The 25313-nt window shown below is 39.9% G+C and overlaps 1 protein-coding gene across 3 annotated transcripts in view; it reads left to right on the top strand.

The window, feature by feature from the left end:
* LOC146509761 (serine/threonine-protein kinase PAK 3) overlaps positions 1 to 25313 on the top strand; it is a 49765-nt gene that overhangs the window by 21250 nt on the left and 3202 nt on the right. For 2 of the 3 annotated variants that reach the window (XM_085174402.1, XM_085174401.1), the window contains exons 2-15: positions 12262 to 12455; positions 12594 to 12694; positions 15292 to 15445; positions 15576 to 15613; positions 18470 to 18532; positions 19881 to 20036; positions 20118 to 20292; positions 20926 to 20989; positions 22015 to 22063; positions 23102 to 23214; positions 23983 to 24100; positions 24276 to 24375; positions 24559 to 24755; positions 24889 to 25026. In XM_085174402.1, coding sequence (XP_085030528.1) covers positions 12284 to 12455; positions 12594 to 12694; positions 15292 to 15445; positions 15576 to 15613; positions 18470 to 18532; positions 19881 to 20036; positions 20118 to 20292; positions 20926 to 20989; positions 22015 to 22063; positions 23102 to 23214; positions 23983 to 24100; positions 24276 to 24375; positions 24559 to 24755; positions 24889 to 25026 — 1638 coding nt within the window. In that variant the 5' untranslated portion in view covers positions 12262 to 12283. The remainder of the gene's footprint in view (positions 1 to 12261; positions 12456 to 12593; positions 12695 to 15291; positions 15446 to 15575; positions 15614 to 18469; positions 18533 to 19880; positions 20037 to 20117; positions 20293 to 20925; positions 20990 to 22014; positions 22064 to 23101; positions 23215 to 23982; positions 24101 to 24275; positions 24376 to 24558; positions 24756 to 24888; positions 25027 to 25313) is intronic. The other variant, XM_085174403.1, reaches the window with a different exon arrangement.

The raw sequence follows: 25313 nt of genomic DNA, 5'->3' as shown, positions 1-25313 counted from the left end.
TCTTTATTAATAGTGTTTTTATTTCATATAAATAAAACAGTGGATTACAACCATCTGCTCTGTTCAGGGATTTGACCTCATACCAATTTGTAAACTGTTTTAGACATCTTGAGTATTTTGCAGTTTATACATTTAAGAACATAACATATCAAGATTTTTGTTTAAATCTGTCATATTGCTTTTACAGTAAAACATTTTCTCAGGTTGATCTGATATACTTCTATTAAGGATGAACATATTATACTGGGCATTTGAAGGTTTGCTTTTACTTTTATGGAAATCATCATCTTGGTTTTCTGAGAGCAGATGTAACCATAATTAGAAGAGGGGATGGAGTGCTAAGTTAGCAGCTAACCTTTACATGCTTGGTTAAATAACTGCATCTATAACCTTGACTGGACCTCACAGTAAGCCATAATATTTGTTTAATAATCATGTTTAAAATGCTGGATCCAGTTCACTGACTCAAATTAGTGGAGGTAAGACAGGTGCCCACATCAGTGTCCCCATTCAATCATTGTAGCCAAGCCCCAAATTTAAATCTTAACCTTCTGTCTGTTTTATTGTTGTTGGATTTTTTTGTATCAGGCCATTCTCGTAGTTTTGTCATTTTTAACAAAAGAAAGTATTAGGGTTTGTTATTGAATTGCAGTGGGCTTCAAGTGGTTGCTGGATATACTGCACTTTTAGCACATGCTTAAAGTGTACTACTAAGTGTGAAGTAATCACTCAGTTGAAGATCAAAAGACCTGGACTGGAACCTCTCAAAAGAGATGATCTCCGCCCTTGTCCCATTCAACTCTGGAAAATTTTGTTCATGGAGAGAACATGATCTCACCTGGATGCCATCCAATTGCCAGCTGTACTGGGCAGGTTTGAGCTAAATGGCTCCTGTAGCCAGGTGAACTTTCTATTCTCGTACTACTAGCACAATTGAGCTGATGTTTTACTAGTAATTTTTCTCTAGCAGATATATAAATTAGTCCGGAACACAGTTCTTCTATAAATATTCCTTCTTACTCCCACTGTAGATACATCAGACCAATAAGCAGAAGCATTTGAGTTTGATTTTTCTGTCAGTGTAAAGAAACTGATCCAAAGTTAACCGATGGATTTGGAGCAAACATTAAAAACAGTTGCTTCATGGTTAATCAGTAATGATAAAGGTCTTAAATGTCGATTTTCAGGATGGGCTAACAGATGCTTTTTTGAATATGAGGAATGAGGAAGCTCATCCTGTTAGGGAAAGTATTGATCAGTTTGCTCTGTTATGTCATAAATGCCCATAAATAAACTACTAGTCATAGAAATGTGCTTTGAATACAGTTAGAATTTTTCTGTCAGGAAGGAATTATCACATGTTAACAATGCTGCTTAGCTCATTTATACTGCTGGCAGTTCAGATCTGATAGAAATTTACCACCTGACAGGATAAACTGCTTCAATTAAAAAGCACTTCTGTTCCAGCTCATACAGAGAGAGCCACTCAAACTGTCATAACACACAGGGAACGGTAATTTTGTCACCTCTGGCTGTTCACTAGTACTCGTAACTATAGTTTATTCAATTATTTTAGAAAGTGTCTTCTAACCTAATATTTTTTGCAGTATTTACACAAAAATCTACATCCAATGAGAAAAGCAGCACTGCAGGTTTAAGACATGACATTGTGTGTGTGTGTGTGTGTGTGTGTGTGTGTGTGTGTGTGTGTGTGTGTGTGTGTGTGTGTGTGTGTGTGTGTGTGTGTGTGTGTGTGTGTGTGTGTGCATACACACACTTGAGGGAACAGCACTCGAGCAGGTTCGCCAGAACTAAATATTAAATGACAGAGTGAGCTCTCAAGCCCCCCCAGCACGAGAATTTGGGAAAGGATGGTGCTCAGTAAAATGAGAGTCATGTTGGAGTGTAGGCTGTGGGGGTAAAATGAGCCTGCAGTTTCTGCTTTGTTTTAAATATGAGGATCGGTGTACCCAAATCTGTCAGGGGAGTGTTGTTTAATTGAAAGTAAGTGAACCAAAGGGATAATATTTGGTAATACCACTGAATCCTTTGAATGCGAGGGAATAAATTGGCTACTGAAGAGAAAATAAGGCAGGTTATATCATCGTGCCTTTGCAATCTAATCAGTGTTGTGCTAATTGGAATGGGACGAGATCAATGTAAAATTTAACATTGCAGTAATTTAATTTAGCAGCATAGGTGAGAATATTGTGCAATATTTCTTCAGTGTACAAATATAAGCACCTCAAAACTGAGTGATTTTATCTTCTTAGTTTTTATCTAAATGGTTTAGCTACTGGAACGCTTAATTTATTCTTGTCATTTGCAAAAAGTCAGCTATGTATGATACGCATACTGTCCAATTTACATTAATTGAATTTATAGTGATTTAATTTACACTGATTAGATACAGTTTCAGTTAAAAGTTAGGAATCCTTTGGAAATGTTTACATTTCTGCCTAAATGTGACACAAACCGTGAACATAACTTTCATATATCGGAAAAGTAGCAAAACAACCCGACTAAACTGTGGTGGGGCGTGGTCTGCGGTGCCATGCAGAGAGGGCCCATGCACCTGCGCGGCATCCGCAATTACGCCCACCGACCTACATAAGGGGAATTGTGTTGTTGTGTGTTCGTTTTTTGTGGTGTGATTTGCGGCTGACAGCCGAGAGCTGCAGCTAGAATAAATGGAATGGCTCTAACACCGAATCTGTGGTCCTGCCGTGTCTCAGTCACGCCACATAAACAAATGAAATGCGAGTAGAAACGAAGCAAGTAAACGTCGACTGTTGACCGTTAGTTTGATGGTAAAATTAGAATCAGGTGTTAGGGTGCTGCCTGTTTTTTAAATTAAAACAAACATGTATCTAAGTCTGATCTTCAAAAGATTTATTGATTTTCATCAGTCTGAACAAGGTTACTTAATAAAACAAGACCAGTCAGAAAGCACAACACCCTCTGAAGGGCAAGATTTACTGATTTTCACATTTGGTGTGACCTTGACATTGATCCGATTTTCACCAAAATTAATCAGCTCAAGCTGTTATTGATATCTGCCGTCACACAAAATTTGAACTTGATATCTTGAAAACTGTGGATGCTAAACTGCTAACAAACAGACAGAGAGACAAACATATTGCATGCTCCCTCCCTTCGGGGAGAGAAAAAAACATTTGGAGCAAGGTTATTATAGTTAACTGAAAGCTAAAACTCGATGTGAAAAAACATTTTAACTCACTAAAATAAAAATTAAAACTGCTTTCAAACTCAAGACCACAGGAGTGGTTTAATTTAAGGAACCGTGGGTAATCTTTAAGCAACTAAAAGCCTCTCTCAAGTTCGCTAATGGTCATATTTGAGTCCACTATGATGAGAAGACTGGATTAAATGGTATACCTGACGGGGTTGCAAGGAGAAAACCCAGAACTTCACTAAAGGAACAGTGGTTTTCATCTTCTGTCTGTTAAAGATCACATGAGAAAGCCAGAAACATATTGGAAAGCTTTTGTAGACAGATGGGAACAAAAGGAAAACGTTGCATTTCCTGCAAAAGAACCTCAACCTTGGTGGTGGTAGTGTCATGGGTTGGGTCTGATTTTACTGCATTTAGTTTAACTGCACAATAGGACATACAGTACTCTACATACTAAAGAGCTATTCTTTTTCTGTACATACATATGTATATAAGTAGCATTTCCCACAATTGATAAATAACCGGGTGTAATATTTTCATTTAATTTGTTTAATATTTATAATTTCTTTCCTATAAATGTGGTTTTGTAGACTATGATCGGATGAAACAAGATCATACTCTGGCTCGTGTCTAATAATAGGTCAGTAATCAGAGATATTTCCAAACTGTGCTGTGCATTTAAAAAAAGAAGAAGAAGAAGGGAACAGAGAGCTCTATTACAAACACTGGATTGAAGATTGAAGACACGTTCTGTCTTAGAAAAGCTACTTGGATAGAAAAATATACTGTATGTGCATCAGCTGTGTTTCAGACCTCAGATCTCTGTGTTAATGGACATTTGAAGTGCTATTTCAAAGTGTATTTGAAAGCTGTTTCATTCATTTACTTTATCCTTTGATATTGTGTAATCATGCTCTAGTTGGCATATTATGAGCGGGTATAAGCCTTTTTACTCACACGATTAAAAGATGTTCATAGCTTTCCCCCAAGGCGCGTGTATCCCCTAAAAATAGATGTTTTTTTTGTTTGTTCCAGTGAAACATGTGATTCTTTTTACCCTGGAAAAATAAACAAATGAAAGAAGTCTCACTCTTGTGCAGGGAGGCATACTTTTGAATATGTTGTAAACCTGTCGTCAGGCTCTTGATCAGGTATGGTTATTATATTATGGAACTTATATGAACTGTATTGGCATGACTATTAAAAGTGTGACATCTTTCTACATACAGCCAAACTTCCCCCACTGAAACATGAAACGAGGAATAAATTTGCACACCTCCGTCTCACCTGCCACCTGTTACAATAAAAGTGTGTGAGGCAGCTGTGACTTGTCCCTTTCACGAACCAGACGTTGGAGCTGTATGCAAAGCAGAGTTACAGAGTGTTGCAGTAGAAGCTTTAAACCAAAGAAGTGAAGCTTCATTTGACAAAAGCTGAAATGTCAGAATTTCTTTTGTGACTCAGGAATCAAGTCGCTGTCATGAGTTTTAGATGTGCTTTTGATGCTTTTACTTTTTTTTTTTTAAAAAAATGTTGAACAGTATTACATTAAATTGTAAAATTCACTTTACTAATGCAGAACAATAGAAAGTAAGAGCTATAGTTTGAACATTTGCGAGCTTTAGAGGTGCTTGTGTGCACATTTTGTTACTTTTAAGACAGTGCACCCACTATCAATTCCAAGGTTTTACATATCACACATCATATATCCATTTTAATACAACCATAAATGAACAACAACAGATGAGACTACGTCATTATAAATTCAGTAAAAAGCCAAAATGCTGAAACGGTGTGTGTGCAAAAAATCAATAAATGGAAAAAAAAAAGAATATAAGTACATCTTTACTGTTTCCACAGAGAAATATGGTCAGTTGCTGTAAGTCAAATGGACTTAATTAACTGATTTTTAACAAGTGTGCACTTCAGGTGTGTGGTAACGGAATGCCAAGGACAAAAGACAGCAGCAGCCAACTTAAAGACACAACTGTTGCTGCACATCAATCTCAGAAGGGTTACATGCCCATTTACAAATAATTTAAATTCCATCATTCTACACTGAGAAAGATAATTGACAATTTTCCCCAGAGAATTCATCCAAAGGTGTATAATTCTCAAATGAACAGCAACAAACCTCTAGGTGAGACTCTACAGGCCTCAGTTAGCATGTTGAATACTCAAGTTAACAACATTACAGTTAGAAGAACACTGAAGAAGTATTGGCTTATTTGCTTGGCTCCCAAGAGAAAGCCTCTAATCTCTAAAAACAATATAACAGCATGGTTTGCAATATTAAACCTGAACAAGCCAGAGCATGTCTGGACCCGTGACCTTTGGACAGAAGAGATCAAACTGCAGATGTCACCACTTATATTCTCTGTTTGATTTCACCAAACATGATACTGTGCAATATCCAAACATCTCGTGCCAGCTCTCAAGCACGGTGGTGAAGCAGTGATGATTTGAGCTTGTTTTGTAGCCACAAAGTACCTTGCAGTCACTGAGTCCATGAACACTGTTTACCAAAGTATTCTAGAGTCTGACAGCTAAAACTTAGCTCAAGTTGAGTCATAACATAGGCCAGTGATCCCTCAAACAATAGCAACTGTACAAAATGATGGCTGAAAAAGAAAAGAATCAAAGTGGACCGGTCAAAATCGAAACCTGATTGAAAAGCTCCCTTAATAGAGCTATGTATAAGCACGTGCCTGTAAACCTTAATGAACAAAATTCCCCCCCTTTTTTTTTAAAGACTGGTTCTACAAGCAAGCTTTAGAAGAGTGAGCTTACACACATCATTTCAAGTTGCGTTGACCTTATTTTAAGACCTGGTTAGGATGGGATCATTTGTTAGGTCCTGATATGTAAAACCTTCGAACTGACAGATGCCGTACTGTGTTTTTACCGTGACTGTAGCTGTGTGCCTTTGCTTCCTGTGCTTATGTTGAGATAAACAATCTGCTGACTGCATTATCACATGTCCCTGTTCAGACATAGGAGTGGCACCAAGCTTCTCATCTGTCTGCAACAAACTGTCAGAAAGTGTTAATGTGGATGACAATCCAAGAACTGCCAAAAATAGGTTTTTAACTGTCAGTGTCAGTGCCTGAAGAAATAATGATTTTCTGACTTACCTATTTACTGAAATAATGTACACCAAGTTTCAAAGCATAGTCACAGCCTTGTATAAATGAAAACAGCGATTAATTTAGTTTGACCACGAGTCCTCTTTAACAGACATGAATGTCAGACATCGCTTCCCCTGTCCCCCAGTTGAAATGCAAGGGGATGACATATGGAAGCGGGCTACATGACTGCGTGTTTTCTTCTGATCTTGAGGGTCCAGCCACGGGGGAGACGGGCATTTGTGTAGTTACATGTTGACAGCTGTTATTGTGTGACACTGTGTGCGTCTGTAAAGTGAAATTTATCTGACCCCGTGTTTATAAAATGCAGAGTAAAAGTTCTGTACAGATGGAGCAAATAACAATGATGATGTGCAGCTTCGGAGTGTCCCTCCTTCCTCCTTATCTTTTGACCGTCCTCAAGCTGTCGATCCCATCCCAAGTAATCAGCATCCTTCATAGAAGGACAGCCAAAGCCAAGTTAACCAGAGAGCGTGTCCTAATCAGGGGCATGGAGAGCTGAGCTTATGGAGCCCTCCCCCCACTGTGGGGCCATTACTGGGCTGCCATGGGCTCAGGATTAGAGCCTCTTCCTGTGGTTAGCCATTCAAATTCAGCATTAATGTTTGAAAGAGCAAGGAAAATGCCTACTCTTTATGGATATATCAATATTTTATAGAAGAGAAATGTGAAAACATCTCCAGTAATGTCTGTGCTGGTTTAGTGTTTTATCTTATTTCTTTTTAGGAGGCTTGCACATTTGTATATCGCTGTCAAAATGTCACATTTTTCTAAAGCAAGTCGAAAAGGATGACGCTGCGGGTGTAACTTCTGTCAAATTAACATGTCGTGGATCATTGTTAAAGCTGCAGTTCTCCTCTTCTGCATTTTGACTCAATTAAAAGTGAAACGATGGAAATCTGTCTTATAATCCTTTTTCCCCCATTGCTGGTGTAGTTCAGCTTCGAACCAGTAAATTCAGTATCGGTAAAAGCCATTTGTACACTTGATGTATAAGAGACTGGGCTGTGTGTGTTTCAGAAATAGTAGCTGCTTGTTTCAGGGACAGTGTACTTACTGGCTGCTTGCCTGCCTGTCAGTCTGCACAGTAAATAGGTCAGTGTTTTATGTGAGCGAAGAATCGGTAATGTCTGGGCCTTCATGAATCTGCCATCTTTAGCCGTTCAGCAGAACTGCCGGCAGGAAGGTGATAAGCTAAACAGCCATACAGCATTAGAGACCACATTTAGATTTGTAATATCTAACTGTGATGCTGCTGCTGCTGTTTTTGTTTGTTGTGCTCACTCACGACTGCCTGTCATTAAAATAAACAGAAGCATCCCGAAGAGGGTTTTGGGGATTTTTTTTTTAGCCATCATTCAGCCACGTTGCTTTCTGAGGACAGTTCTTTCCTAACATTATCATATTTATGAGCACTTCAGTGTTTTTATATAAGTGGTGTGTGCTCTCGAGGAGGACACAAGTATTGATGAAGCAAAGGAGCCTTTTCAGACAGGTACTCGTTTCTATTAATCTGACAATATGTCAGCTTCACGTGTGACCGTGCACCTCTGAAAATTTGCCACAGTAAATCCACTTTTACTTTTGTGACATCACTCTGCCCAAACTGCTCGCAGAAGTTCCTTTAAATTGGTTTATTATTGTGTGCTGGAAAAAGTCTGAACAGATTCATCAGCTGTTCCGTAAATTGTCATCATCAGAGTGCAGACGACCGTGTTCGTGTGCGTTTTAGTCGTCAGAGACACACCGACCTCTCCAAAGCCACATAACTCCATCCATATATGTTGCTTTCTCCCACTCGCTCTAAAGTTTCACATCTATTACAGTGACATATTTTTTTAACTACACCTTTACATTACAGCAGGTATGTGACGGGTCAGGCTAATGAGACATAAGTAGTGACTGCAATCTGAAATTGGACAAAACATTAAAAGGAATAAGTCAGTGTATTGCTTCCAGCTGTTTCTATAAATATGCATTCCTGTGACTGTGTGTCACAGGAATGCATCCATACTGATGATCAAAGTAACTATTAAAATAGTTTCACCAACACTTTTTATATCACTGATGGGGACTGTGTAGGGTGTACCCAGCCTCTCGCCCTCTGACAGCTGGGATAGGCCCCATCCGCAGCCTACCACTGTGATTTGCATAAGCGGATGGATGGGTTGTTGGATAGAAGTCCATGTAACTGTATGTATTGTGAGCCCAATGCATCACGCATGTGTCATGGCTCCTTACTCCTCTGTTTAATAACAGAATGGCTATTAGAAGCCAACAGTTTTACAAATCCATGTCTGAAAAGGGGGAACAACTAACCCGACTAAACCTCAAGAACTCATTAGTTTTATATTTGAAAAGTTCAGACTCTCCTGTCGTTGTTTGATGTTGTAACCACCGATTCGTCCCTCCATGTTTTCAGACCAGACATTGACTCGACAGATTAGAGCCCCATCGCTGTTGGCAGGTCTCGCTTGTTTAATGCGCACGTTACTGAATCCACTTCTGTGCGTGACAGTAAAAGCAGTGTGACTTCTATCGAAGCAAAACTGATAGCAAAAAAAAAAATGATGTTAACGGATTAACAGAGGCTTTAGTCGCAGCTGTGTAAGTCTTAACAGGACAGGGATGTTTGTGTTTTTGCAATGATCCATAGACAAGGTAGACAGACAGCTTGGATGCCACTTTGTGACACTAAATCACTTATAGTGCTGCACTCTTTCACCGATTATAAAAAATTATACCCCGTGAACTCTCTTAATAGGAGAGATGACAGACAGTCAGCCGGTCTGGTTATGGATCATTTAGAAACGATCAGTAACTGTGATTGAGAAACAGAAAAAAGTATATGAGGGGGAAAAAAATCAAAAGCTTAAATAAAAGTTTAGATGTCAAGTTCAACAGTATTTCCACACTCGCTGTAAGCCTGGTGCCACAGTATTAAGCCATAAAGCTTAATAATCCTGTGATCCTTCAGCTAAATTTGGCTGATTGTGTCAGATTGCATACAAAGGTTACCAAACCTTGTCTTCCTTATTGCCTGGACAGCCGTGCTGTATACACGCCCTGTTTCTTTAATGTGTCCACATTGTGAATTTCCTCTGTAAATAGCAGAGTTTTGTTGTCAGTGACACGCCCAAACTCCAACCTAAGCAAACCTGTTTTTTGTTGTCGTCTGGAGTCTCGCATGGAAAGCGCCAGCATAGTGCTCCCCCACCAGTGATATATCTCATAAGATCTTTGAAACGCGGTATTAAAATAATAGCAACGACATAGTGGCGTTTTAAAATCATAGTATGTCTCTGGAGCTGACTGGTTATTCAAAAATAGTCGGTGCCTTCTAGCTAAGCCAGATCAAAATCTAATTTCAGTTAACCGTGCTGTAAGGAGTGAGTCACTTTCTTTTTTTACAGATCATTCTTAGGAAAGGGTGATTTAAAAGTTTCTCAGGGATTCAACTGATGTAACCTCTATTAAAGGAAGATGCTGCAATATTATTTTTATCCCTATCTTCCAGTGGTGGAACGCTTCTTGTTTTCAGTTCTTGTTCATGTTCATGTTTTACATTTCAACTCTACATTCATCTACAGCGAGCTGGGCTGCTATTGAATGCCAGCGGTGTGCATGGGCTGATATTCGCCAAGTAATTTCCGGCAGTCGTCGTTGAATAGTTAATCTAATTGAAAAGATCGCAGTGCGAGCTATCACGTCACTAGCAGAGGAGAATACCAAAGGCTGTCTAATTAATTAGACATAAAGATCATGTTGGCAGCTTTTATCTTAGATCCATGTTTGATCTCCAAGCTTAATAAACTTTCACATATTTTGTAGTTTGTTTTTTACGAGTCATAAACTCAATTCCTTACACATTAAAGCATATTGTTAATGTTATCCAAAGGAAGAACATGTTTCATGTTTAAATGAAATAATGAAATCTGTTTACTGAATCCGTTGGATGTTTACATTCAATCAGCAGTTAACAGGGAAACAGTTAATGATGATGTTGTTTTTGTGGGGTTTTTTGTTCTTAATCTGACATGTTTCGGAGGTAGTTACTGCACAGTTAAATAAACAAACAATGAGCATGTTTTAAGAAGCCTTGATTTGTGGTTCTGGTGTCCTGCCCAAACAGGTTTATGATGAAATTACACATTACTGACAAATCCCTTTCACAACAAGACAAGAATTTGAGGCAGCAGATGGAGATAGCCAGAGGTATTGTGTAATAACGCTGTTAACTGTCAAAATCTGATGAAACCGTGGCTTCTTATCATGTCGCATCGTTCCACTAATCAAGTGCTTTTATTCCAAACCAGTTCTTTTGGGGCGTTAGGGAAGAGTGCAGCGTGATCTATCAAACTGTGCCTAGTGGAGGAGGAGATGGTTAAGTACAATTGTAAAGGCCACCACGAAGGCACGTGTGTGATTCGTTAAAGGCAAGGCTCGCTGTGTAAAAGCTTGAGAGCGTGTCTTTGTTCGCTTATGTAGGTCTCTAGCAAGGGGGCGGCCCACATGGATGGCCCGCTTTCTGGGATGCCTGTGCTGCACATCACATGATGGGCTTGGCCTCAGGGTGCGGCACTGAAGGAGTCTAAGATGTGTAGATGCAATGGGTAGATGGAAGATTAGAGCATGAGTGATGGAAATATTTACTCTTGCCAGATTCTCTGAGAATCAGTTCTTGGTTGTTGAGTCTACCTTTGAATCTAAATTAGATTTAAATCTGCCATGCAAAATATCAGCCGTGTCCACATAGGAAGAATTAAGTGTACTAGTGCTGTTACTTATATTTAACCAGGAAGTACTTCTGAGTAGTACTTCCTGGTTAAATATAACCAGGAAGGTTGTAAATCTCTTTTACAAGGGAGAAAATCAGAAACATAATCAGAATCCTTAAGGAAATTATATGGTTACAGTTGCTCCAAGACAATAAGGACAGTAACAGACTGAACTAAATGAAATAATACAATAGATTACAAAGCTACAAAATATAAGAAATAGCTGTAATATATAGAAATAGCTCAATTTTAAATATCCAGAAACATTGTGACTCCTTAAACCCTCAAGAAATTAATCAATTAGTTTTAATAATTATTATCTTATCCATCACTTGAAGGGCTGATGGTTTGGTCCCGCAATCACTCCACATACCAAAGTTTTGCTTACCAAGACACTGAAACTCCTGATGGCTGTTGGACTTCTTGCATGGCAGCTTAGCTGTTACTATAACACTATAGCACTGTAAAGTGCTTTAAGTACCACTGAGGTAGAAAAAGTGCACACCATTTGCATGAACATATTAATATAAATACCACTGTGGATTTTTTTTACTGTGGCTTTTCTACTGTAAAACTGCCCCTTAAACTCCATGGCTTGCTCCTGACCTTAATAAAGATCAATCAGGCATAGCTTCTTCATGAAGTCATGCGCAGCCACAATCCTGGCAGATCAGCTGATCTCACTGCCAGTCCATATTAGATGGGGTGTGAGCCAATGGCCTACACGACCTACAATTTTAGCCTGTCCACGGGTGCTGTGCATCAGCAAACTGCTTTGCAACCCACCTCCATCCCAGCTCCTTCTTTTCATGTTGTATCTGACTTACTCATTGTCATTACTCATTGGTGTCACTGATGCCTGCTCCCTTTTACACAGCAGGTCTTGGTGAACCAGAACACCTAATATGTACTACAAATGGAAATAATGCTTTTGTGTATAAAAAATGGTATTCCTCAGTTTAGCAAACTTGACATTGTTGTGTATTATGCATAGGGCTAAGTGCAAGTGAAATTCAAAGCTAAGATCAGTGCAGAGGGTTTTTGTAGCTTTCATCACCTGCTGCTGTTTGAGTTCTTACTGATCTATACATAGACTTTTTCACACGGAGCTCCTACACCTCTCCCCTTCTCTCTTTCCCAGGGCATTGTGAGTGCTACTAAAGATGTCTGATAGTGTTGATATTGAAGAGAAACCACCAGCCCCCCCCTTGAGAATGAACAGTAGTTCCCGAGACTCTTCATCAGTGAATCACGCATCCAAACCGCTTCCAATGGCTCCTGAAGAGAAAAACAAGAAGGTCCGCCTGCGCTCCATCTTCCCCGGGGGAGACAAGAGTGAGTATCCTTCTCAACATGTCGCCTTCAGGCTCAGCAGCACATTGGATCACATGGTTTACTTGTTTCCTGTGTGTAAAGAAAAAAAATAGATGTTAAAAATGAGCTTGTAAGCAGATTTTTGTCAATCTCCTTTAGCAAACAAGAAGAAAGAGAAGGAACGTCCTGAGATATCCCTACCCTCAGACTTCGAACACACCATTCATGTTGGCTTTGATGCTGTAACAGGAGAATTCACAGTGAGTATCCCTTTCACCCGATGATCAGGCATATAAATGAGGACAGATGTGCTTCTAAAATTCGCCTCTCATTTGAAAGCAAACTTACAGGCACACATTTCAAAATTCACATTTCCCTAAAGTGATCGAGTCGGCTAGTAATTAAATTTCCTCCACATAGGTTTGGTAATACAAGTGACCTGAATGACAATCACTTGAACCCATCAAGTGAAACCTGCACTTGATTCCTTCAGTGTTTCCTGGTAAATTACATTTTAGGTCCAGTCTCAGTTTGCGGTAGATGCTGTTACACAAGTCTAGATATACAATACCGTGAAACATAATTTTACCCACCCTCTATATTCACTGTTTAATGCTCTTTGTTCTCAGTTTGTTTTCTTTTCCTTCGTTGTATGCGTCCCTTCTTTTCATTCTTTTATCAGCAGTTAGGTAATCTATGCAGACTTAATGTGCTAGCAAGAAATACAATAGACTGTCTTTGGCATTACCTAGTTTGTGATTCAGTAGAGCAGTTCCAGCACAGATTTTTAAATGCAAAGGTAATTATTCTCATTATTTAAAGCTTTACAGATGTATGAATACAATTTACTACTCTGTGGTGAATTTTGAACAGTAAAAACTACAGTCTTGGGTAAAACTAAGTTCACCACATTATTCAATAACTCGGGGAACCACCTGTAATAGCAATAATGTGAAGTAATTGTATGTCTCTCACATCATTGTGGGGGAATTTTGGCTCACTCTCTTTTATGTTCCTTCATTTTACTGAAGTTTGCGAGCATTTAATTAAACGCAGCTCCATTAAGGTTCTGCAAAAGCATTTTATTCAGGTTGAGGTCTAGACTTTGACTTGGCCATTGCGACACCTTTTTAATTTTTTTATTTTTCAACCATTCTCTTGTAGATTCATTGCTGTGCTTGGGATCATTGTCCTGTGCCATGACCCAGTTTCTGTCAGACAGCCTCACATTTGACTCTAGAATATTTTTTGCTATACCAGAGAAGTTTTTAGTCGAATTAATGTCTACAAAACAAGCCCAAATCATCACGTCTACACCGCTATGCTTTGATGTTTTGTTTTTTTTTAGCAAATGTGGTGCTGTGCATTATGGCCATCTCCACTTTGGTCTCCCTTGTCCAAAGGACATTGTTCCCAAAGTCTTGTACTTTGTAAGCCTAAACTATCCCACCGTGTTCTTTTTAAAGAGAAAAGGATTTCTCCTGGCAACCTTTCCAAACAAGCAATACTTGTTCAGTCTTTTTCTGATTGTACTGTCATGAACTTTAACATTTAACATGCTGAGGCCTGTAGAGTCTAAGATCTAGCTCTTAATTTTTTGTATGGTCTGACCTTGAGATGAATTTGCTGCCACCTCCAAATTGTGGGACTGTGTTAACACACATTTGAATGCTACAGACCAGCAAACTGCTAAAACTTGTGTATTTTATAGAGGTGCTCACACTGGCTGATAACCAGCTCATCAAGTGCACTTTATTAGCAGCACCTGGCTGCATAACAGTTCTTCTGGAAGCAGTAAGGGTGTACTTATTTTTTCACAGGACCATGCGGACTCCTGTGTGTACAATAGTTGTTTTTATTGCACTCTTTGCATTTGGTTAGCATCCTTGGTGAGATTCTCGTTAATGGGAAAAGTATTAAAAAGATGCAGTAAACGATAAAAACAACATATTAACATATTCGTACACCCACTCACTCATAATAACAGAGATACATATATTGAACCTAGACTAGTTTGACAGTACTGGGAATAAACTACTAATGCAAAGTCTAGTCTAGTCTGTCCTACTCTAAAAAATAATTGTAGGAAGTTTGCGTCTTATCATCCCAACCCTATAAAAACGTCCTTACACTAAGGATTACATATTCGGGACAATTTGACTACCAAATGTGCAGCACATTATCAGTAACAAATAGTTCCTTGTTCTTTTAAAAGCTATGTGCCTGTGACACACAGAGCTCTTTTAAGAGTTTTGAAGCAGCCACTTTTACTTGTTTCAGGGTTTTCAGGGAGAATAAAGTACATCGCTCTCGATTTTTCCCTTGATCTCCCTCCAAGTATGATTTCTTTTTTTTAACCCCCATTGCCAGCCTTTTTTTCCCCAGCAGCTGATTTACTTTTAATAGTAAATATGTGCATGAGTTTACAAAGCTGGCATGAAAGAAAGCCATTGTTGATGGATATTCACTTCCCATTAAAGATAAAAAAGAAGAAATTGTCTCAAAAGATTATTTTATGCTCTGAGTAAAGAAAGCAATAATGCTTTTATACTAACCAATTAAATACAAGGATAAAGCTAGCGGCTTTCTTTTAAAATTCATTTCTTATAAAAAGCTGATCAATTTTTGTTGTTGACTGGCAATATAAAGAATATTTATTTACATGGAATATTAAGGATCTTTTTATTTAATCGATATGTGTTTCAAATTGTTGATCACTGAGCTTTAGTGATCAAATATACCATGACTTTAAAAAATGTGAGAAAAGCCTACATAAACATTTTGTGTTTCTCTCAGGCACAGATTGATCCTTTTGTCTCGAGATGCTTTAACCTGTGGCCTCTGTCTCTTTGTAAAGGGCATCCCGGAGCAGTGGGCACGGCTCTTACAGACCTCGAACATCACCAAGCTGGAGCAGAAGAAGAACCCGCAGGCCGTGTTGGACGTCTTGAAGTTTTATGACTCCAAAGAGACTGTCAACAACCAGAAGTACATGAGCTTCACTTCAGGAGGTAATCTCACCTAAATACTCATGGAAAATGTCAGTTAGCAATATAAAAGGCTAAAAGATCTGAGGTTTGCATCTAATACAAAAGATTTTCAGTATGCTGTTTTAAAAAAAATGTCTTCTTTTCATTTCAGACAAGTCAGCACATGGGTACATAGCAGCAAACACTCTGGTGAGTTCTTGTAAACTTTCTTTGGTCACTGTTTGTGGTTTTCTATGACTAAATAATTTATTTAGAAATCATAATCTAACAGAGTTTATGCCAGTTGCTCTCTTCATATCCCTGGACTTATTACGATGGTATATCAAATCTCTGACCCATAGCCAGAGCCACGATCTCTGCAACATTTTACTGCTTTCAAAAATGTCTGATTAATGGATGGAGGCAAATAAATTCTTATAACTTATCGAACAGTGTAATAATTTAACAGGTAAGTTGCAATATTAGGTGGTTTATTTCTTTGTCCTGATGCTCAGAGTATTAATGTGCCTCTCCACCTACACCCCAGTAAATCTTCATCACTTCACCCTCGCTGTCTCTTTCTGGGATTTTCTAGAATAGACTGTGTTACTTTAAGGCACGTTCTCTTCACACAGCCTTCTCGCTCTAATGGACAGAGTGTGCGTGTTCCCCTCTGGAGGCTTACTGCCCTCACTATGTGGCATAATTCCCTGATTTTGCATACATGACAAACACTCTTGCAGCTCCCACATAGAAACGATGGCTGCTGCGAGAGCCACCTCTGAGCATTGTTTATTTTTCCAATCGACTTAACCAGATTTTGAAATAGACGGAGCTTCAACTGCATCTAGAAGGACTCCCGCTGTGCTGACCTCATTCCTGACTTTGACCAGAGTAATCTATGCTTTCTGCACGCTGGGTGAAGAAGTGGAATCCGAGTCTGTTTAGTAGGATTTGCTGCCCCGGGCAAACTACGCTGGGATCTCTTCATGCAAAGCTATTGCTTGATACAGCTGTATGCCTTTGAAGGGCAAATGGGTGTGGCAGTCCATCTAAAAGATTGTGTGAGTGAGCACAGTAAGGCTATTCTAAAGCATCTCAATCTTGGACCGTCACAGTGCTCAACAGCATGCAGAGGTGACTCAGCTATCGGTCATAGTGCCAATTTTAAGTCTTAAGGAAACAGAATTACAGGAACGTTGCCAAAAACTCCTCTATTGAAGAAGACTTTTCTTAGACAAAATAGTTTCCTCATCAGCTACAGTACCTCATATTATTTCAACATCACTTTATGCAGAAAAATATGTGAAAACTAGTGTTTTGTTTGCTGTAAGCAGCTCTGTCTACAGCCAGGAGCGACCATGTTTAAATGGGTGCACTGCACAGATACAGATGCCTCTAATTACTGTGAAGTAATCTCTAATAAAATGACTAACTGCACATTGCTACAACAGCCTTTGTCTCCATCTAACTGTCAGTCAAAGCAGCTACAAATCCAGCTTCTTTTTTTGTACCAGGTTGTAAACATAATTATTTCTGCTGTAATGTTGAGCATTTTAATGTGGAAGTGTGCAGCAATTTACTTTGCAGCCTCAAGTGGTGATTAGAGAAACTGCAGCTTTTGCTATGTTGGTTTCATATTTTAGCACGTAGAGGTTGCCACCCATAATAATAATAATTAAAAAAAACCCTATTCAATGTCTATATCTAAGATTTTCATTTGAGCTCTTTGAACTTCAGTTTGAGCCCGCGGTGTCTGCTTGACCTTGACTTTCGCTCAGCATACATATATAGCTGCATATTTTGGCAGTACAGACATCGTGCTGCATCCAAATCCAAGATTTGGTCAGGCAGAAATTCACGAGGAATTTAAAGTGCCAAACGTTATCCCCAGAGTCCTCCTTTATGAGACATTAGATACACTCCAGAGATTTTTTTGGCAGCATTGATTACTTTGTGCTTTTTTTTTTTAATTGTTAATAGAAATTACATTAGTGAAATGAAACAGTCAAAATAATTTGACACATTCTCAGGAGACATTGCCTGTCCTCAGTTTTCTTGGCTCTTAATTGTTGCTTTAAGTGATTCATGTTTGGGTTTTCCTTCTTTGTTGTAGCTTTTTAGGAATCTCTCCCAGTTAGCCAACCGTTGAGTCATATGGTATAGGGCCACTTCACCTTAGCTTCCTTTTATTACGAGTTTGTCAACAAATACCTGTCGCTAAACCGCTGTTCATGTTACTACATTCATAACAGGAGCGTGGGTTATATCTCACATTGCGCTGGCTGTTTTCATCACTTGTGTATCGATGTTGTTACTGTAACGTCTGATACTTTGAAATCCAGCATGGTTGGTGCATGGGTCTTTTTTTTTTTTTTTTAAATGAGAAGAATAATATTTCATGCAGTTTGGTTGTGCTCACACAAAACGTGCATTCTGTGGATGGTTAATTGAGAGAAGAGTTTCCCAGAGGCTTTGATTTTTATCAGCAGCGAGTAGTGATTATGCTCGAGTATCTACAACAGTTACAGACTCCATCGACATTCCTGGCTTCCAGCTAGTGCAACATGACTGCGAAAAGTACTAGTCGTTTACTTAAACACAGTACTCTCGGGTTTCAAAGTAAATATAGTGGAAAGGACATATTTTTGACACATCCCTCTGCCTTGTGTGTGTGCGTGTGCTTGACTAGACTGGGTGTCATTCAGCTGCGATCTCATTTTGGTTGAAAAGGTTGGTTCATCACAGAATCAGACATTAGGCGCATACATGCATCCGCTCAGGATAATGTTATTGTCCGTACTGTAGTGTCCAAATATGATGGTTATATAACATAAAAAATAACAATAAAAAGACAAAGATTGTTCAGGACTTCAGTGCCATGGACAGGCCACAGGTGACGTAGTATATCTCTATCATGTCCTTTCCTCTTGCTGGCTGTAGGATATAATGCACGGACATGACGTCCACCTCTGCCCCCTCCACCCTCTCCTAAAGTTCACATAGTCTTACACATGTGTGGGTTTGTTTTGAGTAAATCCTCCCATTTTCAACCTTCACATTCAGAACCGACTGCTGTCATCTGGGCCTCCTGTCAGCCTTAGAACCTGCAGCGCCTTATTTGACAAGGTAATTCCTCCATATTACTATCCACATGACTTATCTCTGCATTGGCCTTGAAGCTAAATTCAACTATTTGACCTCCTACTATTGATTATGCCATCTGGCTAATGCAAAATGCACACAATATTTGATTATGAAGGCATCATCACTCTCTGCACTGAGATTTCACGGGGGACTGATTGGATCTTTTTGGTTTTGATGTTCCAGATATATTTGTCATCTACCACAAAGAGCATCTGTTAATTTCTTTTTGACTGGATCGTGTAGCAGAGCAGTGGCGCATGCCACAGAGGGTTGTGATGACTGTCAAACTGCATGTATGAGCTCATACTCCTGAAAATTTAATCCAGTAATTTGCCTGTAACTTCATCACCATTGTAGACATTACCGCATGGCTCCCTTGCTGGCTAACTGCTTACAGTTAGACAGACAGCCTTTCCTGTACTGCAGTCTTGGCCCAGCCCACTTTGGAGCAGGTCAGAGGCCCAGTATGTCTGAACGAAGGACTGAGACTTTTCCCTCAGCCAGACCCTTTCCCTTTAATCACTAGAACTAAGCTGCACTGCTTCATTTATGCATGACAAGACTTGAAATAGATGAAGTGTTTCCATTCCATAAGAGGAAGATGATCCAAGGCAAGTAGAGTTTTGGATTAGAGGGGGAAAAGGCTGAGCATTAGACATAATAAATATGTCTGGGGCTTATTAATCACACTTGTTAAAAGGTAACTTCCACATCAACGGTATGTCTGCAGCTCACCACCATGCTGCACACTGCTGCAGTATGCTATCTTTTACAGTCAAATATTTAACAGTTTGTTACTTAAAAAATTCATTCTCATGGCACACCTTACCAGTCTCCACAACTCCAAATGCTTCTGATAAACTGCACTGGATGCCACCTCACTCTTCTCTCTTTAGCTCACACCTGACTTATTCTTTCCTTTGCTATTAACTTTTTTTTTTCTGACAATTAATCCTGATTTGTTTTTGCTGCTTTCATGTGAGTGACACTGAAAATTGTTTTGGCTTCATGCTAATCGCAAGCTAACTTAAAATCAGTTTTGAATGCTATCTTTATTAGTCTCGGCGTACTTTTGGCCTTTAGTAATCTGATTATGTATGTATGTTGCACAGAATCCTTTTGAACCTGAACTGGCCAAGAATCAGATCCTGCACTTTGGCTGGTTTGGGGTCTACAGACTGTTCACAAATAGCAGTAACAAAGCAAAACTGTAAAAGAAAAAACAATGGATATGTTTAAGAATCTGCACTTTTCTTTTCATTCTCTTACTTTCATTCACTGGCACATACATCTACATACATCCACACTGACTTCTAATTCTAACCTCCAGGGTGCCAAAACATCAACAACAGAACCCCCAATTGCTCCGCCTGTGTCAGAGGAGGAGGATGAGGAGGAAGAGGAGGAGGAAGAAGAGGAAGACGATGAGGACGACGACGATGAACTGCCCCCGGTCATTGCCCCTCGACCGGAACACACCAAATCTGTTAGTTGGCATCGTGCGCTTTGCAGAATTGTTGCGCTGTGATACCTCTGCAACTCCTTTGATATCTTGCTTCTCTTGCAGATCTACACGCGCTCCGTCATGGATCCACCAAAGCCTCCCACCCCCGTGAAAGAGGTGCTGACTCCACCGGAGTCGCAGGTCCAGCCGGAGAACACGCCCAACACAATGTATCGCCACACCGACCGGCAGAAGAAAAAGTCCAAAATGACGGACGAGGAGATTCTGGAGAGACTCAGTATGTACAGTTACAGCTCCATGTTCTTACGCACTGTCCTCTCCACACTTCTGTGGATAAATTTAGGAAAGACAGCCTCATCTATTTGCCCAAAATCAGTCGCATTCAATGTCATTGCCAAGCACAAAAATATAAAATATAAACTCCTTTGAGGTTAAAATCTGTATATTCATTATAACAACTCTGAGGACGGACCTTTTGTGCTCGGCACTAGCTAATGCTCTGATGTGTATCTGTGTCGATTTGTGTCTGTGTGTGTGGCCTGAGCTGTGCGCTGTACTGATTTAAAAAGAGAGGCTGAATGTTTGGTTTCCAGTGGCTGTTTTCCATATATTACATCTAGTACACAACCTCTATATTTGGTAGAATAATTCAAAAGAACATGGAATAGTGGATTTCTCCCATCTCTGCAATGCAACTTTAGCTGAAATACCCAGAAAGCTCTGTGTAGTAGATGTGAGTGTACATAAGCTCTCTGTGCAGGGTCTGCCTGAAATGAAAGGCCTTAAAAACATTTCCTTTTTTTTCTTTTTTGTGTGCCTGTGTGTGTTTGGATGAAGCGTCTCCTGACTGCGTGCACTGACACACACAGTACAGGACAATCATTATATATCTGCTTTCTCTCTGTCTCAGGGAGTATTGTGAGTGTGGGGGATCCCAAAAAGAAGTACACACGCTTCGAGAAAATAGGACAAGGGTAAGTCTTTCCATGATCATCAACCAGCCGTCACAGTTACTGAAATAGAGCAATTTCAGGAACAGCCAGCCTCTGCAGGAGATGGGGAGCTGTAGTGACCACTTCAGGGGGGCAGAGGCAGAGGGGAACTTGGCTGAATTACTGGAAGAAAAATAAGTAGAGAGGAAATGAAAACTCTATCCCGAAAAGGCCAAGAGCCAGATTAGCTCTGCCATTTTGTGTGTCTCCCTTTATCTCTCCTTGTCTTTTGTTCTTTTTAACACTGTGGCTTTCTGTCACTCTCCCTGTACATATGCACAGATAAAAGTGGTGTTGCTGTTATCAGCTCTGACGCGCTCACCTTTTCCATATTGGATCAGGAAGCTTTTATTTAAACAGTAGATGATTGTATATTTATTCTTTGTCAGGCTGACTTTAACTTTAAAAAAAAAAAAGTGCCTCATTATTCAGAGTTGTACAGGTGTAGCTGACAGCAAGAGACAGAGGAGGAAAAACAAAGCCTCAATTCACAGTGGAGGTTTTTTCTTGTATTACAAGTTATGCTTCCTAATAAGGACAGATTGGCTGCATACCATTCCTTTGAGCAGCTATTGGAAGCAAGTGTGTGTGTGCTTGTCATTGCTAAGGTTTAAATTAGGAAATCTAGCTCATTAAGAAGAAAAAAAACATCTCTGGCATGAAGTGTGGACTTTTTCCCCACTATGTTAATTCACAATTTCATAACATCATTAGAATACAACTTAATTTTAGACTTGTCTGCATATCAAAAGAAAAGGAAAAGGGAAATTTGGTCATACTAACACACTACAGTTAGCAGCTGCTCATGCAACAGTGCAAAGGTCCATAAGATAGTCACTCTGAACATGAGATCAGTCTGATGTAATGCAAGTAAAACCTGATTTTTATAAGTCTGCCCTCGGGGCTTCTTTGTCACACCTCATATTTTAATCCTGAAGGTCTCTGAATAATGTAAAAAGTCACCACTATTTGCAGTGCTGGTGTAATTTTGATCTTGTGTTTTGCAGAGCGTCTGGGACTGTGTACACTGCCATCGATATAGCAACCGGCCAAGAGGTATAACAGACTGTAAACTGCTCAAAAAATGTAAAGGAACTCTTTATAATCAGAGTACAGCATCAGCCCCCAAAACAGGAATCGTTTTACAGGTGGAGGCCACTGACATTTTTCCCTCCTCGTCTTTTCTAACGTTTTTTTTCCCATTAGTTTTGCATTTAGAATGAAGTGATACCTGAACCCTTCATAGGTTGCACGGGTAATCCCCCAGGATGACACATCAGTATGTGCCATTGACAGTCTTAAGAGCATGGAGGAGATTCCAGGACATAGGCAGTTCCAGGACGTAGGAGAGCTGGACAGGGCCGTAGATAGTCCCCAACCTAATAGCTGGACCGGTATCTGCTCCTTTGAGCAAGGAGGAACAGGATGAGCACTGCCAGATCTACAAAATGACCTCCAGCAGGATGCTAGCGTGAATGTCTCTGACCAAAACAATCAGAAACAGACTACATTGTCAGACCCTATGCTGCTGCAGTGGGTCCTGGTTGCCTCCCGGTGCACGACAAAACCCAGCAAGAGTATGCAGGCAATACCTAGCAGATGAATGATCCCACATTTGCCTGACCTAAATCCAATTGAACACCTCTGGGATGTTATGTTTCAGCCCATTCAATGCTGCCAGGTTGTACCTCAGACTCAGTGATGCCTTGGTCCAGATCTGGGAGATCTCCCGCGACACCTTCGTCTCATTAGGAGTATGCCCCAGTGTTGTCAGGCATGCATACATGCACATACTGCTGAGTAGCATTTTGAGTTTCTGCAGTGACAATTCAGCAGAATAGATTAGCCTGCCGCATCAGTGTTTCACTTTGATTTTCAGGATCTTTGATTTCAGCCGTCTTTAAGTTGATAATTTCCATTTCCGTCAAACGATGCGGCATCCTTATCCAGCAAGACTTTTTGTTTTTGAAATGTTCCTTTCATTTTTTGAGGAGTTTATTTAACAACATTAACATTCTGTATATTGTTTCTTTTTCCTTACCGAGCCATCGGGGAACTTATTGTACACCCAGTATATCTTGTCTGTTTTCCCAGGTGGCCATTAAGCAGATGAACTTGCAGCAGCAGCCCAAGAAAGAGTTGATCATCAATGAGATCTTGGTGATGAGGGAAAACAAAAACTCCAACATAGTGAACTACCTTGACAGGTTTGTTTTCACCTGTAGAGTCACAGAAATAAGTAGAAAGATTTATGCTTCTGTGTTAAATCTACACCGTAGGTGTAATGAGTTAATTATGGTAATTAATTATAGTTGTTACTTTCTTCATTGGACACGGTTAAAGCTTGATGAGCTGAAGAGTTGTAGTGGAGATTTTTTCCTCTTATTCCAGCCTCACGTTCTATGCAGTCACCTGCTTACTACATGCACGGGTTGCTAGTTCCAATAACCAAACATTACACTACAATTTAATATGCATTTACTGTTATTACTTAAGTTTACTAGTAAACATACCCAGTGTATAAATATAACTTTGCCAGTAGCAGCTGATCTGTGATTAAAACAAAGTTGATGCAGTTGACTGTAGAGTGATTTTGGCCTAGTGTGTATTATAGTTACCTTAATGACATTGAAAAATCCTCTCAGTCTCCTTTTCTTCCTCATCTCTTCCTCTTTCTTGCTGTTCTTCTTCTAATGGTGGTCTCATTTCATCTTAAGACATTACTGACACCTACTGTTGTAAAACCATATAAGCATTCAGCAAGGGCACTCAGCTCATGCAGCTTTCGAGCATCTGTTCCACTCGGCTCCTTTTTTCTTTTGCTTTATGTCCCTTTGCCCACAGCTAGCGGTAGCATGCTTTAGCTCTTGCTTTTTGTCGTAGACTGCTCTGTCATCTCATTTTCTGGGCAATGCTTGAGACTTGATTTGCCAAAGAAATATTAAATATGTGTTTCTCACTTTCTCTTTTATTAGTTACCTGGTAGGAGATGAGCTTTGGGTGGTGATGGAGTATTTGGCTGGAGGCTCGCTGACAGATGTAGTGACTGAGACCTGCATGGATGAAGGCCAGATTGCAGCAGTCTGCAGAGAGGTAAGAAGCCAAGTTTAGACCAGCAGTACTGCCAGATGATCCTAATATTAAGGTGGACTCATGTAGACAAGTTTACGCATTTTACCCAGCCTAGAGAAAAGGACCGTCTAAATTTTTCCTGAACACAGACTTTCTTTCGTAGGTGAAGTTAGTAATGGGTTTTTTTTCTCTTCAGTGTCTGCAAGCTTTGGACTTTCTACACTCCAACCAAGTTATCCATAGAGATATAAAAAGTGACAACATCCTCTTAGGGATGGATGGATCCGTGAAGCTGAGTAAGCATTTATTCATTTTATTCAATAAAATTTGCCTTTGGTGTGGAGTATGATCAGGTTTAGAGACACTGTGTTGTGTTAAATGAAAGACTGCTGGGATCAAATAAAAAGAATAGAAATGCACGACTCAATGTTAAAACACCCTTGCGTCTCTCTGTCTCCCTCTCTCTCACTTCCCTGCAGCCGACTTCGGCTTCTGCGCTCAGATCACTCCCGAGCAAAACAAGCGCAGCACAATGGTGGGAACGCCCTACTGGATGGCACCAGAGGTGGTGACTCGGAAAGCTTACGGCCCCAAAGTGGACATCTGGTCTCTGGGAATCATGGCGATAGAGATGGTGGAGGGAGAACCACCTTATCTGAATGAGAATCCACTCAGGGTAAGAGCCAAAGCACAGCCACAACACGGAGGCTCAGTAGGCGTCTATGGTTCTTACAGTTTACGTGGAGATAAAATATTCGGATGTCTTTTTTCTGCGGTCCTTGCATGTTTGACCGCGATCATCTTTCCAGGCGCTCTACCTGATCGCAACCAACGGGACTCCAGAGCTGCAGAATCCAGAGAGACTATCATCTGTGTTCAGAGACTTCCTCAACCGCTGTCTGGAGATGGATGTGGACCGCAGAGGTTCTGCCAAGGAGTTGCTCCAGGTAAAAACAGAGACTTGAGAAATAAACAGTGTGTAGACACGCTACCATCTGCTGCACTTTGACGAATATATCCAACTGTGTGAGTGATGTGTTGTAAACAAGCCATAATTCTTACTACTGCACAAAACCAAATTGAGCACTAACAATTGAAGCTCAAAGTGTTGCATTTTGGCATTCATCATCTTGTTCTTTTAACAAAATTATCTTTTTGGATAGGCAGGTCATGTACTAGGTTATCAACTTTTGTTAGTTACCCTGGAAACTGGATAATGATTCTTGGATAATGA

The sequence above is a fragment of the Neolamprologus multifasciatus genome, chromosome 10 (assembly GCF_963576455.1).
Source record: "Neolamprologus multifasciatus chromosome 10, fNeoMul1.2, whole genome shotgun sequence".
In the NCBI taxonomy this organism is placed as follows: domain Eukaryota; kingdom Metazoa; phylum Chordata; class Actinopteri; order Cichliformes; family Cichlidae; genus Neolamprologus; species Neolamprologus multifasciatus.
This window is presented reverse-complemented; position numbering and strand designations above follow the sequence as displayed.